Source organism: Dicentrarchus labrax, unplaced genomic scaffold, assembly GCF_905237075.1.
Source record: "Dicentrarchus labrax unplaced genomic scaffold, dlabrax2021, whole genome shotgun sequence".
In the NCBI taxonomy this organism is placed as follows: domain Eukaryota; kingdom Metazoa; phylum Chordata; class Actinopteri; family Moronidae; genus Dicentrarchus; species Dicentrarchus labrax.
Window position 1 is genome coordinate 21,394,979 of NW_026136720.1, and position 14,764 is coordinate 21,409,742.

Below are 14,764 nucleotides of genomic sequence, written 5' to 3' on the forward strand. Positions count from 1 at the left end.
ACTACTCAACATACTCTTTTCTGCTTACCTGCTTACGTTTGCTTTCTGCTTTTCAGTTAATTGTTTTGTTTTCATACAGACTATCTTCTCATCAATATCAACTTACATGAGGCTTTTTTTATTCATCATGTTTTAATGCCTTTCTTCATCATTTGTGATCTGAAAACATAAAATTTCCACACAATCTGTGCGTCCTGCTTATAGTCCTGTAATCCCAGCGTATTGTGCGTCACTCCCACCGGGCAGGCAGACTGGAGTCAGACTGCCCGTCCGTTTCCATCGTTATAGTTTTGTGGTGTGTCGTCGTTTTGAGACTGTTGTTTGTATTGATATCAATGCAAAAAACAGTCATCATGAGTCTCCTGCACACTCTGTAGGCGCTACCCTTCGCCTAAACCAACAGGCGTGTACATGTCTGATAGTGATATAATGATACATACAATACATATCAATGAACATATTGAAAGCGAAAAAACAGCAGTTTATATCGTCATATATTATTTTGTGTGGAAGTATATACAAAGCATGTGCCGTATGCAAACAATACTGTTATGAGATGAAATAAATTTTCAATTTTCGAATCATATTTTAGTTGCTTTTTGTAAATTTATTTAAATGTAACAGTTTTAATGGGCATATATGATATTGTCTTGTCATATTGATCGCAGGCCCCGAAATCAAATTGAAATCGTATCATGACAGACTTTGTGATATCGGCAAAATACTGTATCGTTGTCCAAAGAATTGATATAATATTGTATGGTGATGAAACTGGTGATTTACGACGCTAACGTCTGTAACAAACAATCTCCTGTTGTGTGCTACACGTCTCAAGGGCCAAATTGTCCCAAACTAATTCTCTGGACATTGCATATCTGAAAACAGTTTTACTCTTCTTCTTTTCAATTAGTCGAAGCAAAGCTGTTGCTGCGGCTGCCCTTCAATGTACGCCATCTTCAAAGTGTTGTTTTTATGTGCAGGTAGGCTTTCTTCTTCTTATGCCATTTAACGGAGAGTAGAATATTTGAAGGCATAAATGCTGCCCCCGTCAGGTCTGGACGAATTTCACCCCAGGTATCTACGAAACTGTAGACAAACAAGTACTTTTTCTGAATTTTGGCATCGACTTGATCCCAAAGTATTTTCGAACGTGTGACATCCCTACTACTGGCCACATACCACAGTGCACCCTCCATGACCCTGAAGATCAGATATCATGAGGGTTATAATCTTCTTACAGCGGGTTCCTGGCATTGCAGGCTGTACCTTGACACGTTACAGTAAAATCAGAGAAAGGATGAAGCATTAGTCAACGTGTGAATCATATGAAGCCATTCCCATGACTTCAGACACCAGGAGCTCTCCGTCCGGGTCCAACAAAATCGATAGAGTGAAACAAAGACGGGCCTATCCCACTGTACAGCCTGGTGTGTGTGTGTGTGTGTGTGTGTGTGTGTGTGTGTGTGTGTGTGTGTGTGTGTGTGTGTGTGTGTGTGTGTGTGTGTGTGTGTGTGTGTGTGTGTGTGTGTGTGTGTGTGTGTGTGTGTGTGTGTGTCTGTGTGTCTGTGTGTGTGTGTGTGTGTGTGTCTGTGTGTGTGTGTCTGTGTCTGTGTGTGTCTGTGTGTGTGTGTGAGTGTGACAGTCAGCTAACACAGCCTCATTGGACTATCTGCCCATGTTTGTTTTTGCTGAAGCAATCCTGACTCAAAACATAAACACTGCTAGTATGCTCTGTTAGTCTCTTTCCTCCTTTGCCTTCTAATGTTTTCTTTATCATCCTTACTTTGTCTCTCCCTCTTTGACCTTTCTGTTTTTTAATCTCACCCTCTTTTTTTTCTTGTTTTCTGTCTTTCTCTCTCCCTGTCTGTCATCTCACTCTGTTTATTGATCTTTTTGTTGTTGCTAAGCAAATATAGAGCATTATGTGTGCAAATAGTCCTTTTGAACCACAAAACATTTTGAAGGCATGTCTGCCAAAATATTGAAATGTGAGACAGAAATTGTGCAGGCAGGAACCCAGTCTCCTTTCACCCTTGGGAGATGCAGGTGGTTTGGTGTCAGGCTTGGCCTCCTTTCCACGCTCCATGCTGACTTAGAGATTTCTATCTCTTAGTGTTAAGTCAGGTCAGCTCACCACTTTTCTCTCTCATGGTGGAGGTCTTTGCTCTCAGGGCTGCACAGTTATGGTTTGAATGATAGAACGGATTAACCTGCTGGATGTTGTGATCTTGGTAATTAGGGTTGGCATACCTTTTTATTTTTTTATTTTAATGTTATTTTTTAGGAGTTTCGTCTTTAATACATAGTGACAGTTGGCAGGAAACGAGGGGGAGAGAGTAAGGGGGGTCAACGTGCAGCAAAGATCCTTGGCTGCAATCGAACCAGGGAGATTGTGGGTATATGGATATATGCATCAATCAGCAGAATATTAAAGGACCAGTGTGTAGCATTCAGTGGCATCTAGCAGGGAAGTTGCAGATTGCAACCAGACAGAAAAAAACTTGTTTGACAAATTGTACTGGACCCTATATGCACTGGATGATCACCAGTGAGAATGTGTAAGACCTGACAGTATATTTTTGTCATTTATGTTAGTGACATTTTATAAAATGTTGCTGTTCTTAGGCAAGGGTTTCTTTTTGTTTTGGTTGAAAGGAACTATAAAAATTAAGTTGACCTGACACCTAACAAGTTGTGGCAAAACAACCTTTAGGAAGTTATTGTAGTTGTCCCCTGGGCTCATCAAATAACTCTTGGCTTCACAATCTCCCAGAAGTCTCTGAGGGGAGGAAGAAGCTATTATTATGACATTCCAAACATTTCCTTTACTCTCTCCCTATTCTTCCCTTCTTCTCCTGCCCTGTCTCCTGTCTCTCTCTCCCTTGTTGGGAGTGATGTCAGAATCATGGATTTCGAAGCCATGACAGAGCACTTATGCAGACAGAGCCTGGTTGCAGGAAGAGGCAGGGCCCTTTCACTTCTCATTTCCTGTGCCACAGGAAGTGCATTCCTTAGCCACTGGCAGTAAGGCAGCAGTAAAAGGCTGAGTGTTACTGCAAGTTCCCGGCAACAGGCCAGCCTCCAGGAAAGGGAGCTATCTCGGGGGGGGTGTGTGTGTGTGTGTGTGTGTGATGAACAACTCTTTAATGTGAGTTCTTAAAATGTTAATGAGAAAGAAATGGATACATTTTCTTTATGTTTTCTTAAACGGAGTGGGCCAGAGAGACTGTATTAATCAAAATGTATGCCTAAAGGTTATAAATATGAAATTCACCTGCTACTGGATGTCACACTAGAGCACCACTATATCAGACCAAAACAATGGGACAGAAACAAAATAAAACGTACCAAAATTTTGTCTAGTCTTTTTTTGCACTTTTAAGTGAACAGACATATATATTTGTGCTGGAAAATGATGAGTATGAGACTTTAGCTGGCTGTCTGCCTTTTTGGCTCCCTGATTACTGAAGGATGTGGTTTCTATGGAAAAAATTACAGCCACCTCACCTATACAGGAATACCTGCTGTTGCTTAGGCCTCCAGCAAAGACAGGAGACTTTCATTTTTTGGACATACTGGACAACAATCGTGAATTGAAAGGCGCTTGGAGGACAGACTAAAGTAAAGAAAAGAGGTTCAAGAGGAGGAGTGAGAGAGTGGCTGCAAATGACTCTTGTTGGTAATAAATCTTCCTAATGTCCGTTCTTTGAGCAACAAAATGAATGAAGTGATGGTGATAGTCTTGTTTGGCAGTGATTTTAGACAAATCAACCTCTGGTTAAAAAAGAGGGAATGTCTGATTCAAACCCCCCCATTATACACTGATCAAGGCTGAGAGGCACAGTTCAGAATCACAGAAGTCTATCAGTGGTGGTATGTGCGTCTTTGTTGACAATAGATGGGCTACAGCATTCAGGAGAAAGTCTGCACCCTTGATTATGAAATACTGGTGGTCTCATTTCGACCTTTCTATTTGCAAAGACAATTTGGTCAGATCGCTGTCATATTAATCTATGTACCTCGGCCAGACTTTGAAGGGCCGGTAACCAGGATTGCAGAGAGCTACAATAGCATACTCTCCTGATCAGCTGACTAGCCCGTTTTCATCGTGGAGGGGGGATTTTATCTCTTGAAACTTGTTCAATCACCTCCCCGCAGTACTACAAGCTGACCCGAGCCGTCTGATGCGCACCCTGGATAAGTGGCGATATAGCAAGTGCTTATAAATCAGTCTGTAGGCGAGGCGATCACAGCATTGTACATCTACTTCCACAGTAAAGAGCAAAGCTTTTCACTTGACATGCAAGCTCAACATTTTTTGAGTGAGCCAAATGATTCTGGAAACTGCATAAGAGCCTAGCGGGAAGCATCCTATCTTTTAACATGATCTCAACACTGACCGAAGGAATAAGCTGCAGAAAATGGGGAACATGGCCTCCATAAATGAAGGGAAGCCCCAAAAGCAGCTAAGTAGTATTAGTATTTATGATGAATTCTTAAGAGGTAAAGCTGAAGCGGACCCACTCCCTGTACGGTGTATTTAAACTTTTACCTCCATGGAGACGTTCTAGACAGTGTGTGTGTGTGTGTGTGTGTGTGTGTGTGTGTGTGTGTGTGTGTGTGTGTGTGTGTGTGTGTGTGTGTGTGTGTGTGTGTGTGTGTGTGTGTGTGTGTGTGTGTGTGTGTGTGTGTGTGTGTGTGTGTGTGTGTGTGTGTGTGTGTGTGTGTGTGAACAAGAAATCCTTTGACCCAAGTTCTGTCAAGGTAATAAATGAAAGTAGTGTATGGTAGACTAGGATACAGAGTGGTGATACATAACCATTAAAAAGTGCAAATTCACGACATCTGCAGTCATCCATCCACACATTTCTGCATTCACACACACATCATAATCACTTGAACTTCATGACAAATTTCAGTCTCATAAATTATAAAAAAATAAATGTGTGGTTGATAAAGGGTGGACATATCTCAGCATAATTGTCTTGAAGCGTTTTAATTTGCTAGTCAAACTGATACTTCCCACAGGATCATTTGTCATATGTTCTTCTTTCTCTGTCACTTTCTTCATCTTGGATTCCCAAGAATAAGTGTCTACAACAACTTCAACTTGATCATGTTACATGAATCCATAAACATTATGTGCCTTTTTGTTATAGACCACTTTGTCGCTCTCCCTTTTTTCCAATTGGCTTACAGTTGATTAGCTAGCTGGCTGGCTCATGACCAGCCTTTCCACAAAATCTATGAATCCATTTGGAATTTATGTAATTTTTTGCAATGGGACACTCCTTTAGCCACACCCCCTTTTAGCCAATTTGCATGAACATACACACACACACACACACACGAACACACACACAAACACACACACAAACACGCGACCTCCATGCCAAATTTCAGCCTCCCAGGGTGAAAACTGTGGCTGCCAAAGCGACCGACCAACTGACAGAGCCAGCTATAGATCTGCTGGTCGAAGCTATAAAAACTAAACCTTAATTAAATGTTAAACAAATTTAAGAGACAAAGGTATTAAAAGAGATGGATGGAGGTGTGGAGAGTTTTTTTCTCTGCGACAAGCCCTTGCCTTTGCTGACATGTTTATTCACGCTTTAGGATTCATAGCTCTGAATAGTTTTTTAATGAAACTGCCTCTTCTACAATCCTCAAACACAAATCACCATAAAGACATAAAGCTTCATTATCCACAGTCAGTCCTGTTAAACTGATGGAAGGAGTTCATGTGTGCTATGCTGCCTGTCTCCGTCTGGCCTGTTTCTGATTAAAGTATTTTACCGTGTTACTGATATTTTTATAGTTCCCTGACTCTGTGTGTGTTTGTGTGTCTGACTCTTTTGCTTCTGTAGGACAAGGGAAAAGGAAAAGGTTTGGTGAAGAATGCCACCTTGGAAGAACAGGATGCTCAAAACCTGGAGGTTGTCGCCTTCTGTGAAGACGTGGCAAAGTAAGATCCTTCCTGTGGGCGTGCAAATAAAGCCTTCCTTTGACTATTATTGAACTTCATTGCTTGTTTGAGTGCTTTGTAACATTTTGACATTTAATTATACCATTTTATAGAAGCACCTTATGGAACTGGCTTGCAGCCACAGTTTGTGTCAAGTGTAAACCTAACGTGACGTCACCCATTGTTTATTGAGCCGTTTGTAGCAGGAAACAATGGGGGATCGCATGGTCACACAGCTAAACAGTACACCGAAAAATATGTTTCCGAAACCATTTTAGGTGAGAAATGAGCAACACAGTACCAGAATCTTGATTCATATTTGATCAGCACTGCCCTGGATGGACATACTGAGAATGACTTGTCAATCATAAGGTAGCCACGCCAAAAAGTATACTCTTCTTTATCTATCTAGACATCATTACATTACATTGTTACATTTGTTGTATGTGTGTATGACTCCAGATTTTATATAACAAAAGGATTTAAAAAAAGTGTCTAAATATTACAAAAAATCATGAGAGGTAAAGTCAGGGGATCACAAAGATCATTAGGATTCATCCTCTGCGGACCGTGAATGTATGTACAAAATTTCATGGCAATCCATCTCGTAGTTTGTGCCATCGAGGCTAGGGGGCGATGCCTCTCGCAAGGCTAAAAATATCACTTTCTTTCTTGTTTGTGAATGAGCATAAAATGCATACTTATATCTACACATAAATGCATGTTCTGCAGCTCTGTTTCCTGAGCCTGTACAAAATGTCTCACTCCAGTAGTTAGTTTGGGTGGAGTGATGATGAAGCTGTGCTCAGGGAATCAACTTTCATTACGATAACAGTCAACGCCTCCTGTCTGCCCAGCAACTTCACTGCCTGCATGTTGGTCAACACTCACTCTGCACAGTTAATTAAAAGGAACTTAACCTCTCATAAGAGTGTAAATGAGGGAAAAAAAAAACCCTTTAACCCTCCCAACTATCCAAGTCAGCAGTATCACAGAGTCGAAATTACAGACAGAGTGATGATGTTTCGACTTGGGAGAACAGAGTTGGAATGTTACATTTAAAATATGTTATATAACCTTATCAGTGTGCATAAAGATACCTTCTTATTCAGATTTGCTCTTTCTCCCCTCCATCCAGTTCTCCTGTTATACTGCCTACAGTGCATCCAATAGTCTCATTCTGTGTGCAGTTTGCATGTTCTCCCTGTGTCTGTGTGGGTTTCCTCCAGGTGCTCTGGTTTCCCCCACCATCAAAACATGTATGTTTAGGTTAATTCTCCAGTCAGTGCCCTTGATCAAGGCTCTGGCTCAGATCTGGAGTTTGTCCCCCCGGGATCTGTACAGTGACTGCCCACAGCTTCTGGAACTTGGGATGGGTTAAATGCGGAGGACATTTTTCTGTGTACATTGTACTGTGTTTGACTGTATATGTGACAAAGTTGATTCTGTTCTATCCAAACAATCTGATCCATATGCCAGGTTGGCACTGACTGCCCTCTGTGTCTTTTCACTGGCCAAGTAGACCAAAATACGAAAACAATGTAATGACTCTTCTCTGTTTTTGTTTTTTTGTTTTTTTCCCTACCAGCCTGCGCTCCAAATTCCCTCATGGCGACATGTCCAGCAACCCTGGCTATGTCCTGAGCCCTGTCATTACCCAGAGAGACAGTGGAGGTGACAATAGCTCCTCTGTCAAGGTTTCTATTGAAATCTCAGAATCTCAGCAGCCTGTAACCTTCACCTGTGACGGTAAGCATCCAGTGTCTAACAATACCTTGAACCAGTTCTTAACATTTAAAAAAAAAAAAAAAAAAGAGCAAAATTACACTTTTTCACAAGATCATACTGAGCACAAAACCTGTCTGGATATTTCATTTGAATTAGGCCGTTGATCATGAAAATGATTTTAGCAGCCTTCATCTTCTGTATTTCAGAGATATTGAACAACATTTTTTTTTCTAGAATAGTGTTATGAAGTGTATAAAATCCTCTATACACCATCACCTTTAAGTCAGCCAAAAGCTAAACCTTGTACCCACTTTGCCTTTAAGAGCGAGCAGCTCAGATTGCAGATATGAGAGCTCTGAAGGAGGAAACGACATTCACAGCCGCCAAACTTCTTACCCCCTCCCCACCTCATTTTGCTTTTCATTTTTTCTGTCGTGGGAAGTACACTTCGTTCCCTTTCCGCACAAATAAAGGTTTGTCCCCTTGCCATGCAATAGCCATGTTGGGCAAAAGGGACTGGAGTCTTTTTTTGTTTTGTTTTGTTTTTTCCAAGGCCCCGCTAAGCTTTTTGGTTTCCTTCCATGGGTGTTTGGGGAGCTGTTATTGGCTAACCCCTTGTTATACACACACAGAACTACAACCACTGTGATTGACATGTCTTTTGGGATTTGAAGCCAAGCACACGGCCAATCCAGTGGGACTTTTTGTTGCTGTGTGACCAAATTAACCATTGTCTGTGCAGGTCCTTGAGGATCTGCAGTAGGCCACTTTGACACACTGTGTGTGTGTGTGTGTGTGTGTGTGTGTGTGTGTGTGTGTGGATGTAAGTCTATTTTAGTGTGTCTGCTAGACCGTCTGCTGTATGTTTTATTGTCTGTATATCTGACAACCCCGCTGAAAATTGTTTCAGGCACGACAGCCAACCCGTATATTTACAGATTGGCAAATCCTCCACACTCTCTCTAGTGTATACATCGTATGTAACTAGACTGTCCTACTGACCCAGACACAGCTCTGTAGATCCCAGTTCAACAGCAACAACCTATAGGAAGTATATTTACTACTTTCCTCGTTGTATATCCTAAATGTACTTTCCTAGCTTCCTGCTCTGACTCCTGGTTTACCTCGTCTTCCTGCTTCTGCTGAGTTCAACTCCTTTAATCCCACTGCCAGTGTCACTTCCTAGATATGCTTCCTACTTTGCTAGTATGATGTCTAGTTCGTTGTTTCCTGGTTGACATCCTATGTTTTCAGCAGCATGTTGACCCACATCGCTGGTGTTTGGATTCCTCTGGTTGGACGCTGCCGAATCTGCCCTCTGGAACAATAGGCCTCAGTTCTGCTCAAAGCTCGGATAGAAGGATAGAGAGAGATAAAGGACAGGAAGGGTATTTTTCTCATTCTTCATTTCTTTCTGTCTCCCTCTCGCTTGTTGTTCTGCCCTCTTTCTGTTGCTTTTCTGTTTCCATTTTGCTTTTACTGTCTCACTCTTCATTTCTTCTGTTCCTCTTTTTGTCTCCCCTCCTTTCTCTTGCATGACAATATTTTCCTCCACCCTTGTCTCCATGCAGTATTTTCTCACAACTCTTTCTCTCCTTCTGTATTTTTCTGTTGTCCTCCTGATCCTGTCATCACCTCAGAACAGGAGACAGGAGAAATGTATCACCCTCCTCTCTGTACTTGTGGGCTTTTCTCTCTTGCCTTCCTCTGCTCGCATCTTTGCTGTCTTTTCTTTCTCACTTTTTTCTCTTTCACACTTTGCATTCTCCCTCTCTCCTCTAATTTTCTTCTCCTGAACTCACCATTTTTCTTTGTCTTTCTGACTTTTATCTGCTTTGGAAAGCAAACACTTTCTCTTAACTCAAAAGGAGATTATGATGTTCTGAAATCCGTCTTTTCGTGTTCCTAGTGTCATTCTGTTGCGTGTTTGCCTTTTTCTTTTTCTTTTTCTAGAGAGCAGGCAGAAAGAAAGGCAATCGATTCTTCCAGGGCTTGGCTGTGAACTACTAGGCTTCTGGGGATTCCTAACATACTGTGGCTGAAGATGGAATGAGTGAGAGAGGGCAAAAGCAATGTATAGAAAGAAATACAAAAGAGAGAAATAACACAGAGAGGAGGAGGAAGGGAGAGTAGGAGATGAGAGAAATACAAAGGGAGAGAGTCAGAGAAAAAATCTGAGAAATGGCGGGGAAAACATGACTTCATAAAGACAGTGAAATTAAAGCATGAGATTTATGAAGAAAGAAAGTGGATATGGTGCCGAGTAAAATGAAAATTAGACTGATTTTTTGAACATTTCATGTATTGTAAAATAAATAAAATGGTTGGAGTTAGAATGACATGAAAAAATGCATGAAGCTGGGCCCAGTCTACGGTCTGTGGCGGAGAGGGTGTTGAAGAGACTTCACGGATTGATGCGTCTTGTTACATTATGTCTCAAGAGGGTTCTAAGTTGTTTGTCAAGGACAACATGCTGATTTGTCTGCATTCATGTGCGTGACATGCTAGAGATTTCCACTCTAGGTGAGAGTTCAGAAGAGTGAGACCGCTGAACTCCCTTTTTCTGTTACACTGCTATACTGTAACATTGTACTTTTGCTTCTAATTATTGTTTTTCATTTGCCTCAATGTGTCTCCTTTTGTCTCTTAATCTGTGTTTGACAGTTGGACCGGTTACAGAAGCAGAAATCTCTGTTTGCTCTGAGTCATGTAGGGATTAGATCATTGCTCCTTTACGTATGAAATATGTCAGTCCTGTGAATTTAACAAGCGCTGAGTGACTTCTGGCTTTATTCCGCCCTCTCGCCAGCCCTCCCATTGTGGAGCCTACATGACACTGATAGGACATAAAACTTGCATCATAAGTTACTTATTACACTAGTTATTGAGAATGATTGTGGTAGTTTTAATTTACATCCCACCTTACTTCCTAGCCCTTAGACTTGTGTTTTTTTGTCAAGCTGACCATCCATATTTTTGTGCACCATTCCCCAACCATGTGTGAAATGGTTACCGGCAAGCAACAGAGGAATGTTCCTTGTCTTTTAAATGGTGCCTTCTAAAATGCCCTGCTGGGAATTCCCTCACCACCTCAGAGCGCCTTCAAAAATGAGGCGTGGCCTGCCTAATTGCTTTGTTATAAAATACATGTACAACCTAGGCGACCACCACCACAGCTACACAATCATACGGGGCCGCGAAGCTAAAGCTACTGGTCAAGAAGTAAGAAAAGATGCACCATTCCTCTGAAGGGCGGAGGTCTGTTATTCCCCAATCCAGGGGTGGTCTCCCTCCCTGTGTGTCTATGTGAACTATTAAGTAAGCTGAGTGTGTGTGCTCAGTCCAGAGCTGAGATGGTTCTCTGTATGAAGTGTCTGTATCTGTCTTTGTATTTGCTTGCCCGTGTTTGTGTATAGGCAAGGTTAAGAGTGTGCTAAAACCTCTGTAGAAGTAGCTAAACAGTGGAATAATCTGCTGTGTATCAGGTTACGCTCTCCACCCAGTCTTCCCTTGGCCGGACACATCAGATATCGGAGCATACACAAACACCTAGAGCTGACCCCAAATCCCCCCCACTTAATGTCGTTCCACAACACACCACTGCAATTCCTTTGATTCGAGAACAGGTTTGATTTGCAGTGAAACACAAGCTGTTCAAAACATGGCACGATGGTTTGTGGTTGGAGAGAAATTCTGATAACTATAAGGTCTATAGTTCAGGTCCTGCAGCAGCAAATGTCTGCCCATCAACAGGCAAACACTCTACATTGTCATTTTGAATAAGACTGTCCTAAATGGGTAAGCTGTAGCATGAAATGACCACTGATCCCTCTAATAAAATGTATACATGTGTGGGATATGGTGTTTGGGGTCCTCCAGATTCATCAGTTCCTTTACTTGAACCATGCACAGACATTTCTTTTTAATACACCTTGTATCCTGTTCCCTTCCAACTTGTTAGGGTCCTGTAACTGAGGTTTATAACCTTGTTGTTTTAAAAGCTGTTTCCCACATTCTAATTACAGCTTTTCCATGTTTTGCTTCCATCATTCTCTTCACTTATCCCTCCCTTCTTTCTGGCTTTTTCTGTTTCACTGCCCCTCCCTCACATTGGTCTCGTGGTTCCCTTTCTTTCCATCAATATCCCTGATCTCTCTCGGCCCCTTTCCACCCTCCCATCTCTCTCGCTATCCTTCCCTCAGTGAGTTCTCCAGTGGAGTTGTTGATCAGTCAGACTCTCTGCTGGGTCCATGACGACCTGGACCAGGTCGACTTCTCCAGCTACCTGCTCAAAGTCTGTGGCCAGGAGGAGGTGCTGCAGAAGTGAGTACACACAAACAGAAAAGTTATATAGCTGCTGTTGGAGGGGGGGAAAAAAAACACATATCTTATCATAATGTTAACATTTTAGGAATTGGGAGAAACACATTTTCCCAGGCTCAACCTGTACATTTAGTCAAGTATGCATAGGATTTGACTAGGTTTCATTTATTTTCTTATGCCCTCTCTCTTTCCGTCTGTCTCTCCCCCTTTTTCTTACTGTCTTCCCTCTCTCTACATTTCTCTCTATCACTCTTGGCATCCTCTCAAAATCTCACAAAATACAAAGGGGAATGGTGGGTCTTTCTATATCTCGCCCCGTTCCCTCCTCCACCAAAGAAATTCTCTTCTCCCTCTAATCTGAGATACATGGGAATTGTTACTCCCACATTAGGACTTAAAGACCCAGTACGCCCACATTTTCGAAGTTGCACAAGTAACCTGTTGTGATTATAACTGCTGAACAGATGCATGTTATCTATACTGTGCAATCATATATTGGAACTAATACTTACAACCTTGCATTAGCTATACCGAAAATGCAGGAAAAAACAATTGTAAGTTAAAACCCTACATATATGCTGAGAGCTATTGTATAAAGACCTGTAAATCATGCTTTGATTTGATTATATAATTACTTTCACCTGTAATCATAGTAAACACAGCCCTGTCAGGATGGGACCTGAAGCTATGTACCATCTGCTGAATCCCAAATGTTGGTAATATTTGTTCTTAGGAAATTATTTAGCGACAGTCCCCAGCCAACACCAGTGATTACTTGTTAAAACAAGTAGCAACAAGGCAACCCCTTTTATAAAGGCTTTACAATTTTTTGTCCATACATCCGTGTTTAAAGCCACTCCTTGACTCTACATAACACATCTAAACTTGAGCAATCTTAGACATACAGTATAACTCCATAGAAGGACACAAAAAATGCATTCTGTTATTGTGGCTGTTTTTGACATATCAGGTCTTGGTAGGTTAGCCTAAAAGCTCATTTTGGACAGGTTATGGATACTATGGCTGCATTACACTGTACAGAAAACCTTTGGTTCTGATTGGGTGGTGGGTGTGCCTTATTTTTCAAATAACCACCTCTAACAACAACATCAGTGACTAAAATAACAAAAAAAAATAAACCCAACATAATTGTTGTACGTTCCCCCAAAATATAGAGTAAACTCATTTTAAATGTAAAATGAATTTACATCATGGTATAAGAGGGATAATAAACTTCTTAATGATTAAAAATAACACAATCCACTTCACTGAAGGAGTTATTAGCCTCTGTGTCGTTTCTTTTTTCCCCCAATACCTGCTCATTATTATCCTCAACGTATAGTGTGATTTTCTTAACCTTGCCTCTCTGTTGCCCTGTGCCACAGTAAACACAGCCTAGGCAGCCATGAGTACGTCCAGAACTGCAGGAAGTGGGAGAACGAGATCACATTACAGCTACTGTCTCACTCCACCATGAGAAGAGACTTGGCACGCAGTGTAAGTCACTCTATCAAGCTCATATCATAATGTATGAGTGTTTTCCTGAACTGTGACATAATTTCATGTTGTGCCACTAAGATTCATTGTGAACTTTTGTCCCACTGCTGGAAACTGACTATGTGTAATTTGGTGAAAATGCAATCTCAATCTTTTATAATGATGATGATTATATAATGATCACTGAGACTCGGGCACCTGCTTATCTGTTACTAAATCAGGTTAGTAAATCTTGACTGTTTCTGTTTAGGAGGAAGATGACCACTCTCTGATAGATTTAGAGAAACATCTGGGCCAAGTGGACAGGCCATTCAAGGAGAATGTCACCAGGTATGAGGGTCCTACACCGGTTGGCAAAATGTCCCAAAAAAACATGTAGTTCTAGATTTTAAGATTTCTATCAGAGAGTTTTACTATTTCTAGTGTTTCAGCTCTCTTTTAGTTGCATCTCTTCCTAGTTTGAGTTCAATGTGTAGTTTTAGTTTAGTTTGCTGGATTGACTTGGAATTACTTAATAAGTAAGCTTCTGGAAGTTATAGTATATAGTTAGTTATAGTATAATCTGACTTTATGATTTCTCTGGGAAAGTCCTTCTACTTTCTCTGTGCTGTCTCTAAATTTGATAGTTGTTTTGTCATTTTTATTATCCTAAACATATCTTCAGTTATTTTTAGTTAACTAAAATAAACGTTCTATGTTGTCCTTATTTGATTAGCACTGATAATGAGTGAAACCGTCCGCCTGTAATTTCTCATTCCTCACTTATTTCTCTTTGTATGTCTTCTTGCAGACAGAGCTTGGCTGACTATTTAGAAGGCTATCACAATCAAGTCAACATCTGCCTACAAAATGAGGTATATGTGGTCTCTGCTCCGGTCTGGAAAATAAATTAAAAGTATGGAAAATGATTTTGATGATTTCCAGGTCGTAAGTTTGGAAAACATTAAACAATCCATTGACAGGTACAATGGATTGTTTAATGTTTTTGCCATTGTACTGTGAACTCCTGCCTGTCCCTTTAGTGAGTTAATGACAACAGTAACTTATATGTGTAGACCAACTGGTTATATTTCCACAGTGCCTGCTCTGTACTGAGTAGAAAGGTATGGATTTTTGTGTAGCTGCCTTCTATATATAATGGAACGATCCAAACATTGTTTTCAAGTCTCCTGAAGGTTTTGATGTCGATTCAAATACTTCACATGTAGAAAATTCCTGGAAGGAAGGCTTTCTAGAAATGGCACATCTGTT

The 14,764-nt window shown here is 41.0% G+C and overlaps 1 protein-coding gene across 2 annotated transcripts in view; it reads left to right on the forward strand.

Moving 5' to 3' along the window:
- pik3c2a (phosphatidylinositol-4-phosphate 3-kinase, catalytic subunit type 2 alpha) overlaps window positions 1-14,764 on the forward strand; it is a 48,576-nt gene that overhangs the window by 13,786 nt on the left and 20,026 nt on the right. For both annotated transcript variants that reach the window (XM_051380739.1, XM_051380740.1), the window contains exons 3-8: window positions 5,868-5,965; window positions 7,554-7,714; window positions 11,896-12,016; window positions 13,402-13,513; window positions 13,764-13,843; window positions 14,304-14,367. In XM_051380739.1, coding sequence (XP_051236699.1) covers window positions 5,868-5,965; window positions 7,554-7,714; window positions 11,896-12,016; window positions 13,402-13,513; window positions 13,764-13,843; window positions 14,304-14,367 — 636 coding nt within the window. The remainder of the gene's footprint in view (window positions 1-5,867; window positions 5,966-7,553; window positions 7,715-11,895; window positions 12,017-13,401; window positions 13,514-13,763; window positions 13,844-14,303; window positions 14,368-14,764) is intronic.